Below are 24,146 nucleotides of genomic sequence, written 5' to 3' on the forward strand. Positions count from 1 at the left end.
AAACGTAGGTGGGTACAGTGGGTATAGAACGCGTATCCCACTGGTGCGTTTGGTGTCCTGTTCCGCCCATGCATCGAAAATGGTTCCGAAGTGGCAACAAATGACGTCACAAAAAACGCAGTCTCATGCTGTCGGATGTCACGATCCTGCAGGCGGTTGGTCGTAGAAGTTTCTGCTGAAAGCATGAGCGAACACGAGTGTCGCTGTCGTCGCTGCGTCCCAGCTTTATGTCCCAGCCACTAATCCCAACTCTCGCCTTTTTTTTTTTTTTTTTTTTTTTTTTTTTTTTTTTTTTTTTTTAAGCGAAAGATATGAGAATAAATGGCGCCCCCGTTTCGCTTCTGTTTTAGCGAACGTTTCTCGGGCGCGCACTGCGGGTCGCCCTCGCGTGATCGAGTTCGCAGGTGTTCCGCTAAACTTCGATCGCTATACATATATATATAATAAAGAAGCATATTAATTAGAGGCAAACGTCGGCCATTAAGAAACAGAAGGGAGGAATATTGATTTGGCAGGTGCAATTAACGTTATTTTGGCGGAAGTTAACCCCAAAATGCGTTGAGAACGCTACCGAAGAAAAGAAAAGGGAAAACGTCTTGAGGTTAACCATTTTTTTTTATCTGTCCATATATTCACCGGTATTAGCTTGTCATTTATAAATAAATGAATCGAGCCAGTCGCGAAACGAAGGCATTGCGCTTGTTCACCATGGCCAGTGAGACCTTAAGAAACACGAGCCGAGGGGGGGGGGGGGGGGGGGGGGGGGGCGTCTTATAACTTTGACGGTTCTTCCATCGTGATTGGTTCTTCTGCCTTCTTATCAGCTGATGCCGCAATCTCATTGGCTGCGGAGTGATAAGCCGTAGTCACGCTGTGCTCGCACATCATACAAATGGCGCGGCGTTCTCCGCAGACATGATACATTTATCCGCGGACTCGCCGCAGGCATTTTAGACGTATATTTGCTCCGTTCATATGCATGCTTCGAGGATGTCCGCAGACAGTTTGTGTATGACCAATGAACAAACACACCTGTCTTTTGTATGATCTATTAGCAGTGTGGCCGCGGCTATGCGGAACGCAAGTTTGTCTGCTTCTTGCACAGGGGTTGCGATGATGTTAGAATGCTAAGCTCTTATTGGCTGATCGAAAAAAGAAATAGTGGGTAAACCAAAAAGCATCTAGCATTGAAGTCTACCCACTATCTTTTCAATCAAATCAAAGACAATGAGAGTAGAAGTAAATAAGCAAATTCACTTGAGCGGGGTTTTCTGTAAACAGTTTATTTACATTATACTGCCCTGTGCGTATTTACCTAGTTAAATTTTTATGTCACGTCAAGTAAACACAACAACTACAGATAAGAAAGGTGAATACCAACAATTCTGAAAATAACGAAACATGTCGCTGCTAATATAGGAAGAGCAAGAAGCAGAACTGCCTAAGTGTCACTTTTTTTGTTTGTTTTATATATATGTATATTTCAGGTCCCATGAAAATAAAGCACTGCTTTCGGCAGTATGCCGGTAATCGAAAAAAAAAAAACCATAAATTCAATTTTTTAGATGTCGAGTTGGGGAGAACACGAGGTAACGACGTTTAGCACCAGGGTTTTCAAATGAAAATTGATGGATTTTCGTGAGGCAGCGTCGTGAAGTATTCGCTGCCTCTTTTTAACGATATGTGCTTGGTTGTTGTCTGGGCGTCTTTTGACTGCGGCGGCAGAATTCCCAAGGGTCACCGAGTTAATGTTTAGTGTGCGGTACGCAACGGCACGCAACGGGAAACGACCCTCACTTTACCGAGAAAAGTGTCGGCAGCAGTTTGTGGATACCGTCAAAAGTAACGTCCTATTTTTCGCGGAAATTAATCGACCACGGCATCCCTCCGTCAGCGTCAGACCGGTGCGGCGATGGGCATCTTGCAAAAACTCCGAAAGGCCACGCGCGGAGCGCGCAACGAATTATGGGAACCTCCTGTATGTTCATCTTTGCTGCAGCTGTATACATATACTACGTGACACCAGAAAGAGAGACGGTAGCGCAGTTGCTCGCCCGCAGCCCTTAACCTGCGTCGCCCCTGTCGTCTGCTACGGTCGGTTCTATACAGCAACTTCCCAGCATTCCTTTTGGTGCCGCAGAAAGCGCTGCACGTTTTTGCAAAAAAGAAAAAAAAAATATAGAGTAACCGTACAAAAAATCCAATAGAAGCATTCTAGTATTTTTGATTTATTTTCTCTGGTCCAAGTCGAGTGTCCGTCGCGCAGCTAGTTGAGGTAAGGTCATTGCTGTTACTGACAGAGTGAGAAAGGCAGGAAGGTGTTTTAGAAGTTCCACCTCCACCACGAGCTTCACATCTTTGGCAACGCTTCTGCGTCTCGTTGGCTTCGAGCGTGCACACGCAGCCAAAGCACGGCGGAAAGCGATGACCGCGTGCTAGAAGCCGGGCATCGAAAAGAGACTCTGCCGTTCATATCCTAAAAATAGTGTTGTGCGAATATTCGAAATTTCGAATAGTAGATTCGAATAAATCATCATTCGACATTCGCTTCGAAAGATGGATTGCGATATTCGTATTTTTTCGAAGTGTTATCACGGCGGGTCAGCCCCGTTGAGCGCGCTTCTTACCGATCACGGGTGCACTGCGGAGAAGCAACATCCGTGGAAGCGAGGTGTTGCTCCTCCGCACTGCATCGGTGCGCGGTAGGGAGCGCACTCAACGGGCTAATCCGCCACTGCCGCCGCGATCAACACTTGGAAAGACCGATCCCAGCAGCCAGTTTGACTACGCCACCGCTACCGCAATGCGTCGAAGGAACTTCCGCACGTGCGGCAGCATCGCTGGAGCACCGTTCGTGTAGAGCACGAGACGTCACGGGCCCCCTCGTGCACCGCCGTCTGCCTCCTGAACTTAAGTTATGGCGGCGTCACGCATGCTCTGAACGCTTAGTGAGATCGGTCTGTTGCATGCTTCGTAAGAAAGTACACTCTTAAAGCGGTATGGTGCACGCGCGCGCCAAATGTATTGAAAAAAAAAAACAAAAAAAAAAACGGGAAGCTTTGTGAATGTTGGTGTCTGCACTGCGTTAATATTTCAAAGGTACACTGCGACTGTTATTCAAGAGTATATATTAGGCAGAGATGCCTTGCCAACCCGCGATCATCATTCGTAATTCATTCTTTCCTTTTTTTTTTCAACTTTGAGATGGAAGAAATAATATTGGCTTATATCAATATTTGTAAATCCACTCAATTATATATAGCTGGGCATCGGTATAGGTTCAGTTCTATGTCAAATCAGTAATTTACTTACCATCTCGAGTCATCGAGATTTTCTGAGGACACATTATATATATATAGTTAGTTAGTTACATTCAGATGAGCTTATAATGAACAAGCGGAAGCTTGGGAACAACCTTCACGAGTTTAGCCGAGTTTTCGTTTAAGCGTGGAGCAACTGTGGTGAAAGGCTCGCAGAAACTACTCGATTCGTAAATATTTGGCCAAAACCACTATTCGCTCCAAGTCCGCTTCCAACTCAAAATCCACTATCCGCACATGACCTAGCAGTGACTGGCTTGCACGGGATGTCATCGCACTGTACTGGTGGTCAGTCCTACCTATTCTTGCTGGGGAAAACGAATTCGCTGGAGCGAAGAGTGTGCTCTAAAAGGTACGCGCTCAGCAGCAGGGCCACCACAATGCCCCCTGGAGTGACGTCAGCGCGAGCCGCGTACTTCGTTTCGTCTAGACTCGTCAAACACAAAGTTGAGTTCGAAGTTGACGGAGCGCACCATCATGATGATGGTCATGTTTCTATACGTTTTCTAGCTATGGCTGAACCAATCATTAAAAAAAAAGAAAAAACAAAAACAATGCCCAGTTACTGGCGTTTTTGACGCTGCTTGATGGGCTCCATTACCTCTTGGCGTCGGCTACGTCTGGACTTAAGCTGAACCGAAGTATAGCAACCACAGTATACGTATACAGATTTAGAGGTATGACATTGTAACGCCGAATTGCTTTTCCCCTTGCTTCTTGGGCATGAGGGTGACTCCAAAGTCCAAACTGACCCACAAGCTTAGACCCTTTCCTCATCGAATTCTCCGGTAGCCGCCACCTTTCGACCGGGAGAAAAAGCAAGACGTGCCCCCCCCCCCCCCCCTTCCCCCTTATCCTTTTCTCCGGAAAGCGTGGCAAGCACGTAAAACGCCCCCCCCCCTTTCCACTTTCCCCTCTGCCCTCCGGGACGGGGATGGATGAGTAGCCGCGTTTTGAGCCCCCAGGCCAGAGCGGGGATCCATTGGCCCCAACGACGCGGTGATATCCCCCAAGTCCCTTTAATCCCCACGGTGCTCCGGCGAGGGAATTGCCGCCACCATACCTATGCTCCTTTTATCCCTGAGCTGACAGTGCGGGAAAAGTTACGCGCTCGCCGGGCGAATCGCCGTCCACTGTTTCGTCACCTGACACCGCTCTCTGCACGTGGGTACGGGGTGGAAGTGGCTGTCCAAGGTGCACATGGCTTCCATCGCACTGTCAGCTTTGAGGGGAACGGAGTATGGGGTGAAAACCGCGCGGCTCCGTCTCGGCGACCGCGTTGACAGCGGGGACGATTACCCACGGCTCGGTTACGTCGGCCGACCGCTTGATCCCGGATTAGTACGGCTCTTATCCCGCGAAAGTGCGTGGGTCGACCTAGGAGGGTGCGAAGATGCTCCTGGAGTTAGATGTGTGTGTTTAGATCCTAAACTGAATGAGACTGATGCCAACTTCTGTCTTGGCTTTCGTGTACAGGTGGAATGCCGACCCGTGTGGTACTTTCTATAGAGGCTCTCACTTTGTAGGACTTTTGAGAGCAACGACTGGAAGTGACGTCATCATAGGGCGGTGACGCAGATTGATCTATTGCGGAAAAGAAAGTTGGTTGTACACGAGTTCCTATTGTTGACGTCACGACGACGCTGCGATCAATACCTCCTAGAGATAGGACACGACTGCAGTGTCAGCGTTCGGCTAGGAGTCGTGTTCTCACTGATTGAACACGACTCCTAGCCGAATGCTGACGCCGGAGTCGTGTCGAGTCTGTGGCCTACGGTGGCCTTCTTTAGGGACAGAGGAAATTTCAACGCTTAGGCTTTCTTATCGAGGTGTTGCTGTGATTCGTGAAGCTGTTTGGGCCATTACAGGAGAAGCGCGAACCTCCATAATTACATAATACTAGGTTAATAAATGTGTTCAATGGCGCCGACGCTCCCGATTTTCGTTAAAAAAATGACAAAAGAAACTTTTTTTTTTTGTTGTCTGCTGATGTTCCGGAATGGTCTCATTCCTTCACAAGAGAACCTAAACGTCGAATAGCCCTTTACGGTAAATCCCAGGAGAGTTCGTGGGGGGGATGTTCCGATGTACGCTCGTGCCGGCTCGAACGCTTCGTATATCCTGGTAGCGGCACGATTCATTCTTTCTTATCGTTAGGAGCTCGGAACACGCGCAAAAATTAAGCGAACGGAAAATGAGATGATCACATACTCTGTTTTGCTTTCCTTCCGCCTTCTCTGCGTTCTGAAATCACGAACTGTAAAAACAACGTCAACTTCGTCTTCGCTTCTTGGATAATTTCACGTGCCGTACGTCAGAACGTCACAATGCGTAAACCCACAATGCGTAAACCAGACGCTGGGGGCACCACATATTCCTGGAAAGGTCTATTGTTGTTGGACGTGTCCGCTCAATTATGCATCGCAGAACATGACACTCGCTTTGTATTTAGTGTATACAGCGCTGTCAAAGCTGCTAACGCGAGGTCGGGGCGTGATCTTGCGCTTCATTTGCGGTGAGAAACTGGGGGGCCCCGCAGGGGGCACCCAGCTGCGTCAGTAGGTGTTTGGTGAGTGGCGTCATCACGTACCCCGAGCCATGCGGGCACGCCCAACCACGTCTGGCGGGCATCCTGGTAATTGAGCCGAGCCCGGGGTAGGTTTGGACACTTCGGAACCCGCCGGGTGAGGCAAAACACCACTTTGGCCCTTGCTTCTCATAGACGCCAGGATGATTCAGTCGCCTCCTCTAAAAATATCCCCTCCCTTCTTTCCACTCCCATCTTTACTTATATTCTTCCTCTGTCGGTAAGAGCCAACCTTCAATGGAGAAGGACGCTAGTCTAGACCCATTCTTGGTATAACATTTGGGTAGGAGCCATTTTTGTTATGTGCCGTTACCCTCTCCCATGTTGGACTTTATGGTGGGTGGCAAACCACAGGTGCCGAATATCTCCCATTGTTTTATGGGTTCCAAAGCAAAACAATTCCTTCTTATCGATCTCTGAAAAGAGCTCGCACTGAAGACACCGTTCCTTTTAAGACTACTATCAATGCTCAAGCCTTCCCAAGGTTCTTAGGAATGCATTGCGAATACGAACTACCACTTGGGAAAGTTCTCCCCGTTCCTTTTTGCAAAAACCCTGGAATACTCTGTTGGAAAATCTTACAAAGCAAAGAAGCTCCACTCTGGAGCTTCTGTTTCAACCTTGTCGAGGTTGAAACAGAGCAACAAAGTATAGCCCTCCTTGGACTTACTATTACTGCTGACCACAAAGTCACATAACGGCGCACCGATCTCTCAACACCATTCGGGGCGTGATTTCCGAAGATGATTTGTTGAAAAGCGCGAAGGATGAGATCCTTTAAGGACTCAGCAATCAGGGTGTGATTGCAGTGAAGCGTATTACTTTTCGTCGAGATGATCAAGAGAAGCCTTGAACTCTTACATTTAATTCCACGACCCTCCCCCAGGCAGTCAAGGCGAGATATATCAGCTGCAAGATTCGTCTGTCAATACCTCAGTCTCGGGTTTTTCACTAAAAAGGTTCGACCATTTATCCCAAATCCAAGGCGTTGCTTTAGCTGCCAGCGTTTCGGACATGGGGCAGCCACTTGTAGAAGACGGACAACTTGCGTAAAATGTTCAAACGATCACCCTACTAACAACTGTGCAAGTGATTTATCCAAATGCGTGAACTGTTCAGGTGCTCACCTTGCATACTCCCACTCCTGCCGAAGTTTTAAAGAAAAAAATATTAACACTGAAAACCAAGGAAGGAAGCTCTTACCTACTTGAAAGCCCCAAAACACCTCTCGTTCCTATAGAGATGCTCCTACACCGCTGCGGTCAGCAAGGGGAATGCACCAACAACGTCTTCCGTGGGGACACGGATCTGCCTTTTAGACCTTTCTGCCCCACGGAAGCCCCAAGCCCCAAAGTCTCACCTGGTGTCTCTCAAGAACAGAGGGTTCCAACTCAGACCACACCCTCAAAGGCGACGGCCCCGCGCCGTCTGCCTTCAAGTTCTCGTGAGAAAACTGTGATGACAGAGTCACAGTGCCCTGAGAGGCGCCCTTCATCTTCTACCGCAACGCGAGGGTGAGGCAGTGGATGTCTCCAGCAGTCCCCCGGAGCCGCCTCCTGCCTCGAAAGGTGGTAAAATCTCGTCCGATGTTGAGGAACCAAAGAAAAAGACTAAAGCGACAGGTCCAGAAACTGGCACATAGCAAGTGCTTATTCATAGATGCTGTTTAAACTCTACGGAAAATGTTTCTTGACACTCCATACACCTCACAGCATCAACGTTCTCTATCGCTCGCTTGTATTACCCCACTCACTCTTTCCAACCTAGGTTAACCTCTCTGTTCTTCTTTTTCCGACTCTCTCTCTCTCTCACTCCCACTCACTCTTTGGGATCAGTTGAGACAGGAATAACGGCGACTCCCTCACCAGTGGCGTTGGCCCGAAATCTCGACCCCCTTGGAGGTCAGAGGGGGCAGTTCCACGAATATCAGCCAGAGGACTATTGGCGACTCCCTCGCCTGGGGCGCTACTCTTGTTTGTTGTTTTCCCGAGGGTTTGGTCGGAACTGCCCTTCTGTAGAGTCAATCCACACCCATTTATGTCCTTTTTCATTTTTATGAAATTCTTTTTTTGTGTGTGTTTCCTCCCCGCAGGGGGCACCTGTGAAAGCAGGTGTTTGGAGAGTGGCGTCTCCACGGACCCCGAGCTCCGCAGGGGGCGCCTGCACCTTAGGTGCTAGGTGCTTGGTGAGTAGCGTCACCACGGACCCCAGCCATGTGGGCCACCATACCCGCACGCAGGGGGCACCTACTTTTGTAGGTGCTTGGTGAGTGGCGTCACTACGAACCCCGAGCCATGTGGGTTCGCCCACCCACGTCTGGCTGTGCGTGGCGTACCCGTGTCGGGGGAAAGGGGACCCTGGTGGTTGAGCTGAGCCCGGGGTATGTTTGGACCCTTCGGGGCCCCCCGGGCGAGGCAATACACCGCTTCGACCCCTGCTTCTCGTAGACGGGTGTCCTGGCTTGGCCCGACCAGGATGATTCGGTCAGTCGCCTCTTCTACCCTCTTCTTCCTTCTTTCACTTTTCCTTCCACGTCTTTCTCTTTTCTTCTGCACTCTCTTCCTTCCTTTTTCACCTTCTTAGGCGGCAAAGGCTAACCTTGAGTGGAAACAGGTCCTGTCCCTGCATCCACACTCGGTTATAGTGCCCGGGCAGCACTGGTAGAGTAATTGTGTCAGCCAAGCCTTTCTTGTTATGGCACATTACCTACCCCCTCGTTGGGCTCCGTGGTGGGCGGTGCACCCGGGCACTGAAACTCCTTCCCATCTATATGGGTTCTCAAACTAAAAAACGTCCTGATCGGGCCCTGAAAAGGACCCGCACCGAAGTACCGTTTCAATTTGAAATGTCTCTTGTTTCCGAAAAGTTTCCGAGATTTCTAGTTTTACATTCTGAAAGTGAAAAGCCTCTGAGCAAACTGTCCCCCTTCCTTGTAGCCAAGGTACTGGAAGGCGTTGTTGGTCAGAACTTTCATGCGAAGAAAATGGCATCCGGAGACCTCCTTGTAGAGATCAATACAAAACAGCAGAGTGATGCCCTCCTGGCTCTCAACTCGGTTTCGGACTACAAAGTCACTGTTTCTCCGCACCGCAAACTGAACACTGTCCAAGGAGTTATTTCCGAGGACGACCTGCTAGACACATCAGACGCAGAGTTAGTGGAGGGGCTCTCTAGCCAAGGAGTTGTTGCTGCGCGACGAATCACTATTCGTCGTGATGGCAGCGAACGGAAAACAAAGCACATCATCCTAACCTTTGACAGCACCACTCTCCCTGCGACTGTAAAGGCAGGCTACCTACAGTGCAGAGTCCGACCCTACGTGCCAAACCCCCAACGGTGCTTCAAGTGCCAGCGGTTCGGCCATGGGTCACGTAGCTGTCGGGGGGCCGACACATGTGCTAAGTGCTCAAGCAAAGAACATGTTGCCGACAACTGTGACAATGAGCCAAAATGTGCGAACTGCGAAGGTAACCACCCTTCATACTCGCGTTCCTGCCCTCTTTGGAAACAAGAAAAAGAAATACTGACGCTGAAAGCCAAAGAAAACATATCATACGTAGAAGCAAAGAAACGATTTTCTTTCTTATCAAAGGGTGGATATGCCGAGGTCGTGCGCAGGGGACCGGCACGACCAGTGACGGCATCGACGGGAACCCAGACGTCTCCGGATGATCTGCGGCTCTCGTTGAAGTCCCCTCCTAAACCCACAGGGGCGGTGCCAGTGGCACCGGGTCCCAAGCCCAGGGTGGATGCTGGGCCCCCCGGGCGAGGCAATACACCGCTTCGACCCCTGCTTCTCGTAGACGGATGTCCTGGCTTGGCCCGACCAGGATGATCACTAGCATCCACTTCAGAGCAGGGGAAGGCCCCCACTGGTCGGGGCCGGCCACCCCGCACCTCTGGTCCGAATAGACCTGGTGAGCCGTCACGGCAGTCGACCCCCCAGGGGCGGCCGTCGGCGACGCATGAGGAGCCCATGGACGAGAGTGGGCCCAGATCCGACGAGGAGGTTCCCTCCTCAGGATCAGTGTTTTCTTTCTCTGCCCCCAGTGACCCCACTGGGAGGCAGGCAGATACGTCGAAAAAGAAAAACGCTCCACGTGTAAAAATTGATTTTAAACCATAGTGATGTCATCTTATGTTTCGTCCTGTTTTTTAGTCTATTTTTTTATTTTTACCTTTTTATTGCTATGAGTAAACATATGGGCGTCATGCAATGGAACTGTCGCGGCCTTCTTCGTAATATTGATGACGTGAACATGTTTCTTGATGAGCTCCGTCCCGTGGCGCTCTGTTTACAGGAAACTCATCTCAATGACAATCATACACAGATCTTACGTCGTCACCAAGTTTTTAGGAAGGATCGCCTTTCCCCCACTCCTTCCGGTGGTGTTGCAGTAGTAGTGCAGAATGGAGTGGTGTGTGCTCAAGTACCTCTTCAAACACCACCTGAGGCAGTGGCAGTTCGTGTCCTCTTTGATCGCCTCATCACCATTGTGTCGCTCTACCTTCCACCTAACAGTCCATTGCATCTCCATGAACTCCAAGGCCTCGTAGATCAGCTGCCCAAACCTTTTTTAATCTTAGGTGATTTTAATTCCCACCATCCTTTGTGAGGAAGCTCTCGTCAAGATTCCCGCGGTGGAGTTATTGAACGGCTCCTATCGCTATCTGGACTGTGTCTTTTGAATAAGAGAGAACCAACCTTTTTTAGCTCTGTTCATAACACATTCACATCAATAGATCTTTCCATATCATCACCATCTTTACTTCCATGTTTTTCGTGGAAGGTTTTAAATAATCCTTTTGGAAGCGATCACTTCCCCATAATTTTAGAAACAGTTATACCTCTTCCTTCGCTTTCGACCCGCCTTCCAAGGTGGAAGTTTGAGAAGGCCGACTGGGCTCTGTTTGGTTCAGAAGCTGTGTTTGATTCCTCTTTATTTACTAGTATGTCTGCAGAGGAGGCGACAACTTATGTCACTGAATGTTTAATTAATGCTGCTGCATCGTCTATCCCACAAACCTCTGGTAAGCTCCCCAGGAGATGCAAACCCTGGTGTAACGATGAGTGTACAGCCACTCGAAAGAAACAAAATAGGGCTTGGGGAATCTTCCGCCGATATCCGACGCCTCTTAACTTGATAGAATTTAAAAAAAGCAGAGCCAAGGCTCGATGGACGAGAAAACAAGCCAAAAAGACATCGTGGGTTAAATATATTTCAGCCCTAAATAGCTTTGTACCGTTAAAAGAAGTGTGGGACCGCCTGCGGAAGGTCCGAGGAGATTACCAATCCTTTCGAACTCCTCTCTTTTCCTCCTCCTCTGTATCACTCAAAGATCAAGCAAACATCCTTGGTGAACATTTTCAGCTTATCAGTAGTTGCTCAAATTTCAGCGCAAAGTTTAAGAAATTCCAGTCTATTGCTGAAAAGCAGTCAATTTCCATGTTAGGGTCTGCCACCGTTTCATACAACAAACCATTCACTATGGGTGAACTCAAAGTAGCACTTGCTACAAAAAAGCAGGCTACACCAGGCCCAGATAAAATTCATTATGAAATGCTTAGACACCTGTCCCCTGAATCACTTTGCCATTTGCTGACGTTTTTTAATCACCTATGGAAACAAGCTGCATTCCCTCAGTGCTGGAAATGTGGTCATGTTATACCTCTCTTGAAACATGGAAAAGATCCCTCTGTCCCCACAAGCTACCGCCCCATCGCACTCACTAGTTGCCTGGGGAAGACATATGAAAGGCTCATTAATCGGCGTCTTCTTTATTTTTTGGAGGCTGAGAACTTTTTTGATGTTAACCAGTGTGGATTTCGAGAGGGACGATCAACCACAGATCACTTGGTTCGTTTAGAAACCCTTATTCGTGAGGCATTTGTGCACCGACAACATTGTGTTTCGGTATTTTTTGATATGCATAAAGCATATGATACCGCATGGAGGCATGGAATCCTTCGAGATCTGTACAACTGCGGTGTGCGCGGTCGATTGCTTCAGTGCATACAAAACTTCCTAACCAAGCGAACCTTTCAGGTTCGCTTGGGTGGCACACTGTCAGATGTTTTTAGCCAAGAAAATGGGGTCCCTCAAGGAGGAGTTTTAAGCGTTACCCTTTTTGCTGTCAAGATCAACAGTCTTGGAAGGGTGATACCGCCATCGGTATCTTATTCTCTTTATGTAGACGACGTGCAGATCTCCTTCTCTTCATGTAACCTCTCCAGTTGTGAACGGCAACTACAACTCACTATCAACAGGATGAGCAAATGGGCGGATGAAAACGGTTTCAAGTTTTCTCCCGAAAAAACTGTTTGTGTTCCCTTTTCATTGCGCCGGGGTTTATCTTTGGACCCCACTTTGCATCTCAATAACATAGACATATCTGTTCAACAGGAACACAAATTTCTTGGTGTAATCTTTGACAAGAAGCTTTCTTTTGTGCCACATTTGAAGAAGTTGAAACGTAAATGCTTAAGTTCTTTAAATGTTCTCAAGGTGTTGTCCCACATTTCATGGGGATCGGACAGGCGATGCCTCTTACGATTATACAACTCCCTGGTTCGGTCTCGGCTTGACTACGGTGCAGTCGTGTATGATTCGGCACAATCTTCTACTTTGAAGATGCTGGATCCCGTTCACCACTTGGGGCTCAGACTTGCCTCCGGTGCATTTCGTACATCACCTGTGTTAAGCCTATATGCTGATACACATCAGATGTCGCTTGAGAAACGCAGACAGTACCTGAGTCTCTGTTATGCTTATCGGGTCTATTCTAATCCACAACACCCAGGTTACAGTGCCATTCATAGCTGTCGTTTCTCTCGACTTTTTGAAAACAAGCCGACCATTGTACGGCCACTCAACTTTCGCATTCAGAATTTCAGTGCTTCCCTTCATGTCCCACTTCATGTTGCCGTGCTAAATTACAGGGACAGAGTTGCTCCTTGGGACGAAGTCCCAATCGTTTGCGACTCGACACTTACAAAATACAGTAAGCGGGCTACCTCCCCACGAGTTCTTCAACAGGAGTTCCTTTCATTACAGGAGACTTATAGAGGTTACACTGAATTCTATACCGATGGGTCGTAATCCTCGTCTTTTGTTGGCTGCGCAGTATATTCTGGTTCCTTCATGAAATCTCTTCAACCTAACTGTGTGGCAAGCATCTTTTCTGCAGAGCTTTATGGCATTTTACTATCTGTTGATCACATACTAAAAAAACAATATAAGGAAAGCTATTCTCTTTGTTGATTCTCAAAGCGCATTACTGGCTGTGTCCTCACTGCTCCCTACAAAGAATCTTCTTACTCTACATGTACGAGGTAAATTATATGGAGCCCTCCGACTCGGACATGACATAAAGTTTTGTTGGGTGCCGAGTCATGTCGGGATTCTAGGGAATGAGAAAGCCGATAGCTTGGCTGCATCTGCCAAAGATTTAGTAGCAACTTGTGGATTACCTCATCAAGATTTGAAGCCGTTTTTGAAAAAATCACTCTTGATGTCATGGCAGTTGGAGTGGGACAGAGAGTATGACAATAAGCTTCATGTCATAAAACCCATTTTGGCCCTGTGGGAGAGCTCGTTTCACAGGGAACGGCGTGTAGAGGTTCTGCTCTGCCGCCTAAGAATTGGCCACACACGCTTGACGCACTTGCACCTTCTTCGTGACGAAAATGTGAAGCTTTGTTCCCATTGTGGGAAAGGCCTTACAGTGTTACACATTTTATGGCATTGCCCTTTTCACCATCAGTTGCGCCGGTCTAGCTTCCCTGAACTTTTTAGGGGTTATCTTCCCTTTCATCCAATGTTTTTACTCAGTGACTGCCCTTTAGTGCCTTTTCACCGTGTTCTCGACTACCTAAAGAAAACTGGCTACCTACGCCAGTTGTAATAATTTTTTTATACTGTTATCTAAAACCGTTTTGTTTAGTGCCAGCTAAACAACATTGAATTGGCGCAATATGACCTCCGTTGTCAATGCGCCACTAAAACCCTAATCATCATCATGTGTGTGTTTCCTTAGAGCCCCACCTTGTGAATGGTGCATCACAGCTTTAGCTGTTCCTACGCTAGGGCTCCAAACTCGAGGTCCTTAGTTTAAAACTTGTTACCGAAAATAATTCTTATTTTAGTCGAACTGCCGAGGGTCTCCTGCATAATTATGACGATGTTTGCTCCCTTTTGGAGGAATATCGTCCACTGGCAGTGGTGTCTCCAGGAAACTCACCTGAAGGATTGTCAATCGAATGTCTTTAGGCACTAATTCTTTCTGCAAGGCGAGAGATCACTCGTCTCACCCTTTCTTCAAACTTTCATTCAAAGTGTGAAAATCCTAGATCACTCATTGCTCAACTCCCCCATCCATTCATTATGCTTAGTGATTTTAATGCACACAATCCTTTATGGAGTAGTGCTAGACGCGATATGCGCAGAGCAATCGTCGAACGGTTTATTTTGTCTACAAATTTGCGTCTGTTTAATGAAAAGAAACCTACACATTTTAGTGCACCCACGAACTCGTTTACATAAATTAACCTCTCTGTAAGTGAACCTATTTCATTTTCACTGTTTTCATAGCGGGTTACAGATAATCATTTAGGCAGTGACCGCGTACCGTTTCTTTTAAAACGGAATATCCCAGGTGTGACCCTCCCCGCCCGAACGCCCCCCACCCGTGCCATACCGTCATCAGCCTCATGTAACCTTTGAATCCGCGAACGCAGTGTTCAGCCAACTATTAATGATGTGACAAGATGCGCTGCCAATAACGATTTTAATTTATCCACCGAGAAAAATGCTTGTGTTTGTTTTTCACAAAATCGTGGTGTGCCGATGCCTTCGTTAACCATACGGTGCACCAGTTCAGATAAAAACGGAGTATAACTTTCTGGGGCTTGTATTTGACTCTAAACTCTTTCAGCCAACATATCAAAGCGTTAAAACTAAGATGCCATAAATCTCCCACGTTACTTGGAATTCCGATCGATTGTGCCTGCTAAGAATCTATAGGTCGATTGTACTGTCACGCCTAGATTATTGATGCTTGATGTATGGATCAGCGAGTGCATCAGCACTGAGTATTTTAGATCCAGTCTATTACGCAGGGATCCGACTTGCCACCGGTGCGTTTCGTACATCCCCTGTGTTTAGTCTCTATGCTGAAGCCAATGAAATGTCTCTGGAGAAAAGGCGAGCTGTCCTAGGTCTAATGTATTCGCTTGGGATACGGTCTGTATCGGCCATGTCGGGAACTAGTAGAGGGAACACGTTTTGAACGAACTTTCCAGAGTAAGCCTACTGTTAAGCCTCCCTTTTCATTGCGGAGCAAGACAGTAGCTGTCTCGGTTAGCCTTCAGACGAACCCACCTGTAGGTCAGCTTTTGGGAACAGTGGCACCATGGGAGCGTAGTCTGCTCATCACAGACTTGTCACTTACTGAGTACACTGAGGAAAATACTCCACCAGAACTCTTAAAACAGGGATTCTTTCAGCTGCAAGATGCATATAAAGACTACACCAGCTTCTATACTCACGGCACAAAAACCGACTCCTCTGTCGGCTGTTTCGTGAATGGATCATCACTTAAATGTGTGCGGAGGATTAATTCCAGTGCAACTGTCTTGACTGCCGAATTGTATTGTTTAATATTGAACACAGACCATATCAAATATAGGCATCCATACTCTGTAGTTTACTTTACACTGACACACAAAGTGCTCTGAGAGCACTCAGATCCCTTGAGATAGCTTGAGATAGAAGAAAACCCTCTTATCACTCAGCTACAACCTAAAGTGGTTTCCGGAGTTGTAGAAAACAAAATGCATATAGTGTTTTGCTAGGTGCCTAGTCACATGGGTATACCTGGCAATGAAGCTGCTGATCGTGCCGCCTCCACATGTGCTGCAAGGAATGTTGATATTCGCGACATACCCTACCAAGACTACACAGCGACTATAAAGAAAAGCATTAGGTGTAAACGGCAAAAGGAACGGGCCCGCGAAACCAACAACGAACTCCCTGTTCTGAAGCCGATGCTCGAGGATTGGGCGAGTGCCCGTCACAGGGACCGTTTTTTGTCGAGATCGTTCTTTGTCGGTTAAGAATTGGCCACACACATTTGACACATGGGTATCTGCTTCGCCGAGAGGATCCACCTGCTTGCGAACACTGTTGAGAACTGTGGTGAATGTCCTTCTTGCGTGCCCCGCATATCACAGCTAGACACTGCCAATTCCCCTTCGCCCAGTTTTACGCAGCACACATGCCTCTACACCTTGCTCTTCTGCTTGGAGATGAACCTTTTTATGAATCGTACATGTGTCTTTGAATTCCTAGAAATCACTGGACTTTTACGACAACTTTAAACTACCTTTGCAATTTTGAAATTTTTCATTCACATTTTTTATATACAGATTGATGTCCATCCTTTTATTTTATCACTGGCCACTAGAGCACTTTCACTTCTCTCAAAATCCGTTTCTTGAATTAGTCGCAGATTTTGGCGCTCCATACCCCTAGACGCTTTTTCACCAATAAGACTTAATCAATGAAATGGGGGGGGGGGGGGGGGGGGGGGGAGCGTGCGACGACGTCAGAGCGCCGAGCTCTGATTGGATGAATTAGTGGGTAGAGTCAAAGGCTAGCTGCCCTTGCTTCTACCCCCAGCCTCCAGTCAGAGCGAACGAGAGCGTCGTCAGCTCCTAGTGCGCTGTCTCGCGTTCGAACGACGCGCTTGCGCCGGGAACTTTTGTAACGTATACGAAACGGAGGATAGACCGAAACAGGTGTGCGCCGCCACCTTTAGGCGGTCCAGCAGCCACGCGCCGAATCGCTTAATATCCTCGCACCAAAAAAAGCGAACGAGGTCTCGAGCGAGCCGGTGCCCATTGGGCCGAACAATGTTTCCCAGACCCGGCGGACTCAGCGTGAGCGGGCAGTCCGGAGCTGGCCGCGGACGGAGCGATCGAGTATGCGGGCGCGAGAGCTTATACATGCCGACGGGAAAAATACCGATGTAGAGGGCTCGGAGGGAAGGAAGGTCCCTTTCGTCGATCCCGGGGAACTCGTGCTTTAATTAAAGAGCTCCGGGCGGTCGGCCGGGCGCCTGGTGCTCGTAAATCCGCTGTCGTCGGGCCTGGCTGTCTCACGTACAATGCGGCCGTTCCTGTCGCGTAGCCTAATTAAACGTTGCTCTGGCATCCGGCCGGGTAAGGCATGCGGCTGCTTCCGCTGCTGTTATTGCTGCTGGTGATGCCGCCGCGGCGTCGTCGTCGTTGTCGTCGTACTCGCCGTAGAAGGTGTTTCCTGGGAAACTGGGCCGAGTTGGAAAACGCGTGCGCGCGAGGGCGTGCAGGCCCAAGTTTGTACGCCGCGTCACCGCCGGTCCTCGCGACAATGAAGTCGAGGGAATTTGTCGCGAGCGCGAGAATTTTAGTTCCTTTTGTTTGTGTTTTCTTTTATGATGGGAAAGTCTTTGGAGTGCGCCCATTCGGCGAGACGGCGAGCGGTTGGTTTCGAAAGGGCTTGATCAAGAAATCAAGAAAGAGTGCTTAGGGAATACGCTGTCGAAGCGGCTGGCGCAAGCGCGGGGCCCTATATTAGGTCTCGTCTGCGCGAGTTCTCGGGCAAGTGGGACGCGAGATGAAGTCGGGCGCCCGCGTCAGCAGCTTTGACAGCGTTGTACCACGGTTACTTGATCCTGGTTGTTGCACACTAAGTATCCGAGTGTCGCGTTGAAAAAGGGCACTCTCCAAAGGGTGATAGTCTCCAAAGGGTGTAGTATCCAAATGGTGTAGCCTCAGAAGGGTGTATAGTATCAAAAAGCTGTTGTCTCTAAAGGGTGTAGTATCGAAAGGATGAACCCTTCAAGCGGTGTACTCTCGAGATGGTGTACTCAAAGCAGTCTTGGGTAGTAACGCGTTACTAGTAAAGCGTTACTGTAACTTCGTTAGTTCTTTAATAACTTGTAACTGTAACGAGTTACTTTTAAAAATGTAAATTGTAACTGTAGCTCTATTACTTTTCTCAGGTAACGATAGAGTAACGACGTTACTTTTGTCGTTACTTTCCAGCTTTAGAGCGCTCCCCGCGGGAAGAGCGGCCAGGGTCATCACCTAAATGTGTTTCTTCCACCGTGGGTACAACAGGAAGCGGTGAGCGGGGGAATGCGGGACCACACCTGCGACCGCCCGTGGTCCTCGTCGGACGTGTGCGCTCTGAAGGACCGTTTCGCGGGACTGATTTAGTGGCGTTCCCCGACAAACCTCAACGCCGGTCCTACAGCAACGCATTAGAAGACGGTGTAAAATACCATCGCATTTCAACGACAACCTGCGCAACGGTTTCGGCAACCAATCTTTCCTATGTTTTATTTTTTTTTATGGTCCTCATAGTAACCGAGAAAAATTGGCAACGACCTTTATCATCAAGGTCTTGCACGAAATACAGTATTTAAGAAACGGTCCTTAAATTTGTTAAGAATGCGCACAGTCGTTTCGGGGAGTGAAGAAGCCCTGTATTTTAATGCTTTTCCTCGCTAGATTTAGTGGAGAAACTAAGTTGCTGTATAGATCTCACGACGCCAGGTAACGTGGTATTAATTTGCCCTCTAAACTTGGCAGGGATCCTGAAATAGTGTGCAACTCATGGTACGTCAGGTCACGTGAGGTCAATTTCTCTCTAAATTTAGCGGGGAAACTGAATTGGCGTATATGTCACGTAACGTCACGTCACGTGACGTCAAATTCTCGCTAAATTTAGCGGGGAAACTAGACTGGTGCAGAGGTGACGTGACGTCAGTTTCCTCGCTAAGTTTAGCGGGAAAAGCACCGACGGACGGACGAGGGCAATTTTGAGAGTGGGGGGCGGGAAGGTTGGAGTTCCGTTCAAAATCATTTCGTGCTTTAAAAAAAGACTGCCCTCGGAAAGCGTGCGCCGCGCGTAAAGTTTTGAGCATCAACAGTCGAACGCAGTGCCACTGGGGCGGAGAGGAACGAGAGTGGTACCCGATCGTGGGGGGCAGCGCATGGACGGGGTCGAATGCGCAGAAGGTTCCGATTCGCCGCAGCGACCCCGACACGGCTGACTGGAAGCGGTAGCATTTTTTCTAGGGAGAGGCGGTCCGTCCCATTCTTCCCTATCAAGGTGCAGCCGCTCGACCCATTTCGTTCCGGCTCCGTTCACTCGCTTCCCGAATCTTCCTTTCTGCGAGGGACTGCAGAGGGCGCGCACCGCCGACGCAGCTCGATGCCCCACGCCCAGTGTGCCTCGATCAAAGCGTTTCCAACCGTTCGATCGAGGTCACGTGATTTATGAGCCGCGTTTCGGTAGACTTTTTTCTAAGCTCGGTGTCATCTGGTGGTTCAAAAAAAGCAGCTCCACTTTCGAGGAACTAATGACGGTCATGAAACTATATCTAATTGGGCACCGTTATACTTTCGCGCTTCAACGGCAGATTAGAATCGGTTCGTCGATCACCTCCTAATATACCGAATATCGAAACTTAAAATAAACCCCTCACGTTCAGAAATAAGTTAAACATGATCAACTCTATCTGCTAATGACAATCGCACGCTTGTGTGTTAAACGGGTGGCCGTATTTTTCGTTCTAAATGTTCGATTCTGGCGAGCTCTTCGAAATCGGCCATCGAAGAGCGCGGTGCGTCTCGGGACATCCATCGCTCCCGCTACTTGTCCGCGACGTCATCGGCCTCCCTGGGGCGGCCAAACGTACCGTATAGTTATGAGCGTTGACGCTTGGTGACTTCAACATGTTACTACTTCGCGTAGTCAGTGCCCAAGGGCTGTAACATGTCACCGGGAGATTACGGGGGCCGGCGGAGTCGTGCGCGCTATGACACCACGTAGTGCGTCGTCTGCTCCGTGACTTGGCCGATCTGGCGACATCGGCAACGTCGGTTTCGGGCGCGAGCTTGTTGTTTCTTGGACGGGACGACATTGTCGCGAGGTGGCTAAGATACCTCTGTTATCTCGCACGAGGCGAGATGCTGATAGATTTCCTACCTTGGCAGGATAATGTGTAACATTGGTAGGACAAGGCGACTGTTGCTTATCTGATTTACCATGCACCGACTGATCACAACGACCAGACACGGCGAGGGCGCCAGGTTGACGGATAAATGAACATCACTATGAAGGCGCCATACCAGTCGGCATCCTTCATTTATTAAAGCGAGCAGGGAAGCAGGCCGAGTCCGGTGATTCAGCACGGCGGTGGCATCACTCGAGTATTTCACGCAGCGTATCGCATCGACAATTGTGTGATCGCAGCATTGTCACGGCACCGCGAAGAAACGCGTACAACACGACGACTTTTCGCCGTTCCTTGTCACAAGGGCGAATACAAAAACGAACGAAAGGAAGGCACCTGCGTAGAGGAAGTTTGCGCTGGTCTTGGCTGGACGCGATTTTCCAAGCGAAGGCACACAGCAAAAAGAACACGACTGTAAAATTTTCACATCGCGTCACACAAAAACTACTAGAAAAAAAAAAAAAAAACGCCCGCATTGCCACGATTTTGCAACGCTATTTGTCTCAATGGCGAACACTAAGGGAATAAAAAGAAGCGATCGACACCGCTTCCGTCGGTCTCGTCCAACAAGGCGATCGTCTAAGCGGGGTCAGTTAGCACGTCGACGTTGACTAGGTTGGACGGCGAGACGATCGCTGAATTCTCACATGGTGTCACACAAACTACCACGCTCAAAAGAGGATTCGGGCTCAGCTCTGTGACAAACCCTGCTTCCGCGGGTCACTCTCAGAGGTCGGCCACCCTCGTCGAGAGCCCCTCACGTCAGTGACGTCAAAGAATGAGTGGAAGCGACTGGCTGGTGGAGCGAAGTCGAGGCGGCCAACTGTGCTTTGGCTTTCTTCACCAAACCTTCGGTATTACGTTCTGCCTTTGGTAATTTGTACTAGTGAGCGTACTTCCCATTTAGTAGCGCTGCTGTTGGAGTAGGATGCCGTCAAGAGATTTTATTGAAGCTTTTAACCAACAACCAGGTGGTTTTTGGTTAGCGTTTAATTCAGTTTAAAGTATGTTTTCTTTCGTTTTTCAAGGAAATATTGATGGTTCTGAGGTTCTACTGCTACCTACCTCATGTTGAAGCAAAAAAAAAAAAAAAATGAGCTCCAGAATTTGGTTTCCGTACCCCTTTAAGTTGTCTCCGTTTCGATGGCGTGAACATAAGAACTGACTAGTACAAAGCGGCTACCAATAAACCCCTCGATTAAATTTCCGCAATCAAAAGGCTGTAGAGCCAAATTTGTGCCATATGATTATTTGAACCACACTCTAATATAAACGCTTACGCAGCCGCTCTATCTAATTCGTGTGTCGTGTTTTATCCTCGGCTCGGTAGTACCTTCACTTTTCTTCTTTCATCGTTCTCAAGAATGCCGCCATTAGTTTGGCACAGTGCCATAGAGGCCAATCACCGAGGATGGATGGATAGATGAATGCCAACGGCAGTGTGCTTTATGACGGGCGGTAGCTTGCGCCACCTGGCTTACAAATCAATAGTATGATTTTTTTTCCTCCCCGCCAATTTCCCCCTCCTCCGTCTTTCTGTAACTATCACCGGGCGATGATAGTGATCAACGTGGCCAGACTGAATTTCGAAACTATACAAGCTGCGAGGAAGTGACGAAGGCGCTGATCGTCACAAGCGTCTCAACCGTTCCGTCCGCTTCCCTCCTCGCCACGCGGCTGCGCAAAGCATGAACACTTGCCACCAGCCTGGCTTGAGGAGTTGTCTCCTCTCTTCAATCTAGGCGCTCCACCCACGCCGCTCGCCGCCGATCGCGGCGCGCCGTGGGGAAGGGACGGGGGAAAACGTTCTACCGGGACCCGTTTGCTGGAAGCGGCTTTGGATGGCCCCCGACTGCGTTGGTTGTGTTCGAGGTGCCCGTGTCTCGGGGTGTCGTTCCGCCCCACGCTTTGCAGTCCACGTGTAGAGAAACAACATCAGTTTTGTATATCAACCTTTCCGCAGTGTTCATCACGCCCCGATGAAATGCTGGGCATAGAACCGTCCACAAAGCCCCCATCGAGCGACATCGGCGATATGGCCATCTTTTGAGCGTCGTTTCCAGTCCGAAGAGCGTAATGGGACCCCGAGTTTCCCCGAGTCAACGTCACCGATACTTGTAATCATCTCAAAAACCATGAAAAAAAAAAAAAAAGAAAGTTAGGTTGCGCGCTGAACGTTACTAATTTCCCCTTCCTTGGGTTGAATTAAGATATACTTAGGTGCATCCCGACTTGTGCGGCACTCGCTACATGTAATCAAATTACTTGGAATCGATTACTTTTTGGAGGAATTTTGTAATCATTTGATTACCTTCATTAGAAATTAATGAAATTAATTTACCGAGACGCACGAGCTTCAAATGCCAAAAATCGTCGTTTGTTCCTTCGACAACCAAATCTTGTAAGAACTACTTCGCGCAATGTATAAGTTATGCGCAAAGCTTCCTTGTTTTTCTTTACTTTTTTTTTCCCTTGATGTGACGACGAGTATGAATGGGGATGCCTGTGCACTGAAGCTACTGCATCCGTAGCCTCTATCGATGGCGGTGCTAATATTGGACGCGGGGGAGGTGTTAGTGTTCGACGAGAATCGTTTTTGCATAGGCGAGTTCCCACTTGAACACGAGCAGAGAAGGTATTAATTAAAGCGAAGCGAAGAGTCTCCGTCTAACGTTGATGCCGCACTCGTGTTCAGTACATGCTCAGATACACACATTCAACTATAGACTTTTTTTAATTTATTTATACATACCCTCGAGGCATAACGCATTATAGAGGGGAGTGGTAGACGAAATAATAAGGAATAAATCGAGTGAAAATTGGGAACGTAATACATAAGGAAATAACGAAAATACAATGGATACAAACGACACGAACACCTGAATACTATGCAGTTGGCTATCCAGAGAAGAGCTATTTCAATATATATAAATATATATACATATAATTTTTTTTTTTTTTTTTTTTTTTTTTTGCGGAGAAGTAGAATTTATATTTGGAAAAGCACACGGGAGCATTTTCATATTGATTTGTCTTCTGAGAAAAGATGCGGCCACGGTGTGATTGTACCATGCTGTAGCTTTCAAGTGGTGGCGAGGCGCGCAAACGACTCAAGGCGCGGAACGAGAAAGATGATACCATAACGGAACTAGAGGAACGCCTCGTGATTCTGCATTCTTCGTAAATTTGTGTTGTAAATAAATGTCCGACGCCACGTGAATACTCTTTTGACGGTGTTGGCAGTGTTGTTTTTGAGAGCGCTATGATTTCAGGCTCCTAGAATGCTCATTACAAACACCATTGAACTTGTTCTTCACAAGGCAATGACGTCACGAAAGGTAACCAAACGAGGGCGCCACCGAAACATCCCGTAGCTCTCAAGTTTTGAGCAGCGCTGCAGGCGAGCAAAATAGAATATTTGGCTCGCGTTTCGAACATGCATCAATACGCTTCCCCACTATACCCGTTTTCATGTCAAGAGAAAAGTAAGTTTTGCGCATTGTTCATGTGCGGCGCGAAGTAGTTCTTACGAGACTCGGTTTTCTGAGGAAAACGCGAGGCTTTTAGCGTTTGGAACGTGAACGTCTTGCTAAAACAACATATATGATATATCTAACCTACAATTCACCTACGTATATCTTAATTCTCTGCATAAAAGGGGAAATCAGTAATGCTCCGCGAGAAGCCGGACTTCTTTTACTGTGGTTCTTGTGGTGAAAACGGGTATAGAGTTTTTTTCAACTTTTTACCATTTAAGTGCCAGCGTAGCAGAGGCTACAAGAGCGAGCTGCGAGCTTTCAGCGTCCCTACCAAGCACGCGCGCTCGTGCAGTGCGAGCATCTTTCAGGGGAACAAGCTTTTGCAAGTAGCTTCGGCTTTGCTATCACGTAAATGTGAAATTTATGTGCTCGCGGAAGCTGTGAAAGAAAGCAAAGATGAAAGGAATGTTTAATGGGACGCTGCGGCCGCGAGCTGCATAATTCTGTTCCTTTTTTTTTTTTTTACTTTTTTCGGACGTTTTGTTACCGCACATCTACGTATGCTGACAGCTGCTTGTATTCGAACGTGGCACGTGCAAAATCGAATGTTGGAGCGCCACACGGATGATGCAGCTAGCATAACCTGGTCGCGTCTTGCGTAAGTTTTCCGGACGCGCCCGCGCCCCCTGCCGCAGA

At 48.3% G+C, this 24,146-nt stretch overlaps 1 protein-coding gene and 1 pseudogene across 1 annotated transcript; both read left to right on the forward strand.

Moving 5' to 3' along the window:
- Window positions 1-12,242: 12,242 nt before the first annotated feature.
- On the forward strand, window positions 12,243-13,007 carry LOC121836236 (the record flags this gene model as incomplete). The annotated part of the gene is made up of 1 exon (XM_042291083.1): window positions 12,243-13,007. A coding segment is annotated over one exon (765 nt), but the record flags the coding sequence as incomplete, so codon positions are not given.
- A 42-nt stretch (window positions 13,008-13,049) lies between these two features.
- LOC121836237 lies at window positions 13,050-13,864 on the forward strand (annotated as a pseudogene).
- The last annotated feature ends 10,282 nt before the right edge of the window (window positions 13,865-24,146 follow it).

This window comes from Ixodes scapularis, unplaced genomic scaffold, assembly GCF_016920785.2.
Source record: "Ixodes scapularis isolate PalLabHiFi unplaced genomic scaffold, ASM1692078v2 PGA_scaffold21__2_contigs__length_744675, whole genome shotgun sequence".
NCBI classification, from domain to species: domain Eukaryota; kingdom Metazoa; phylum Arthropoda; class Arachnida; order Ixodida; family Ixodidae; genus Ixodes; species Ixodes scapularis.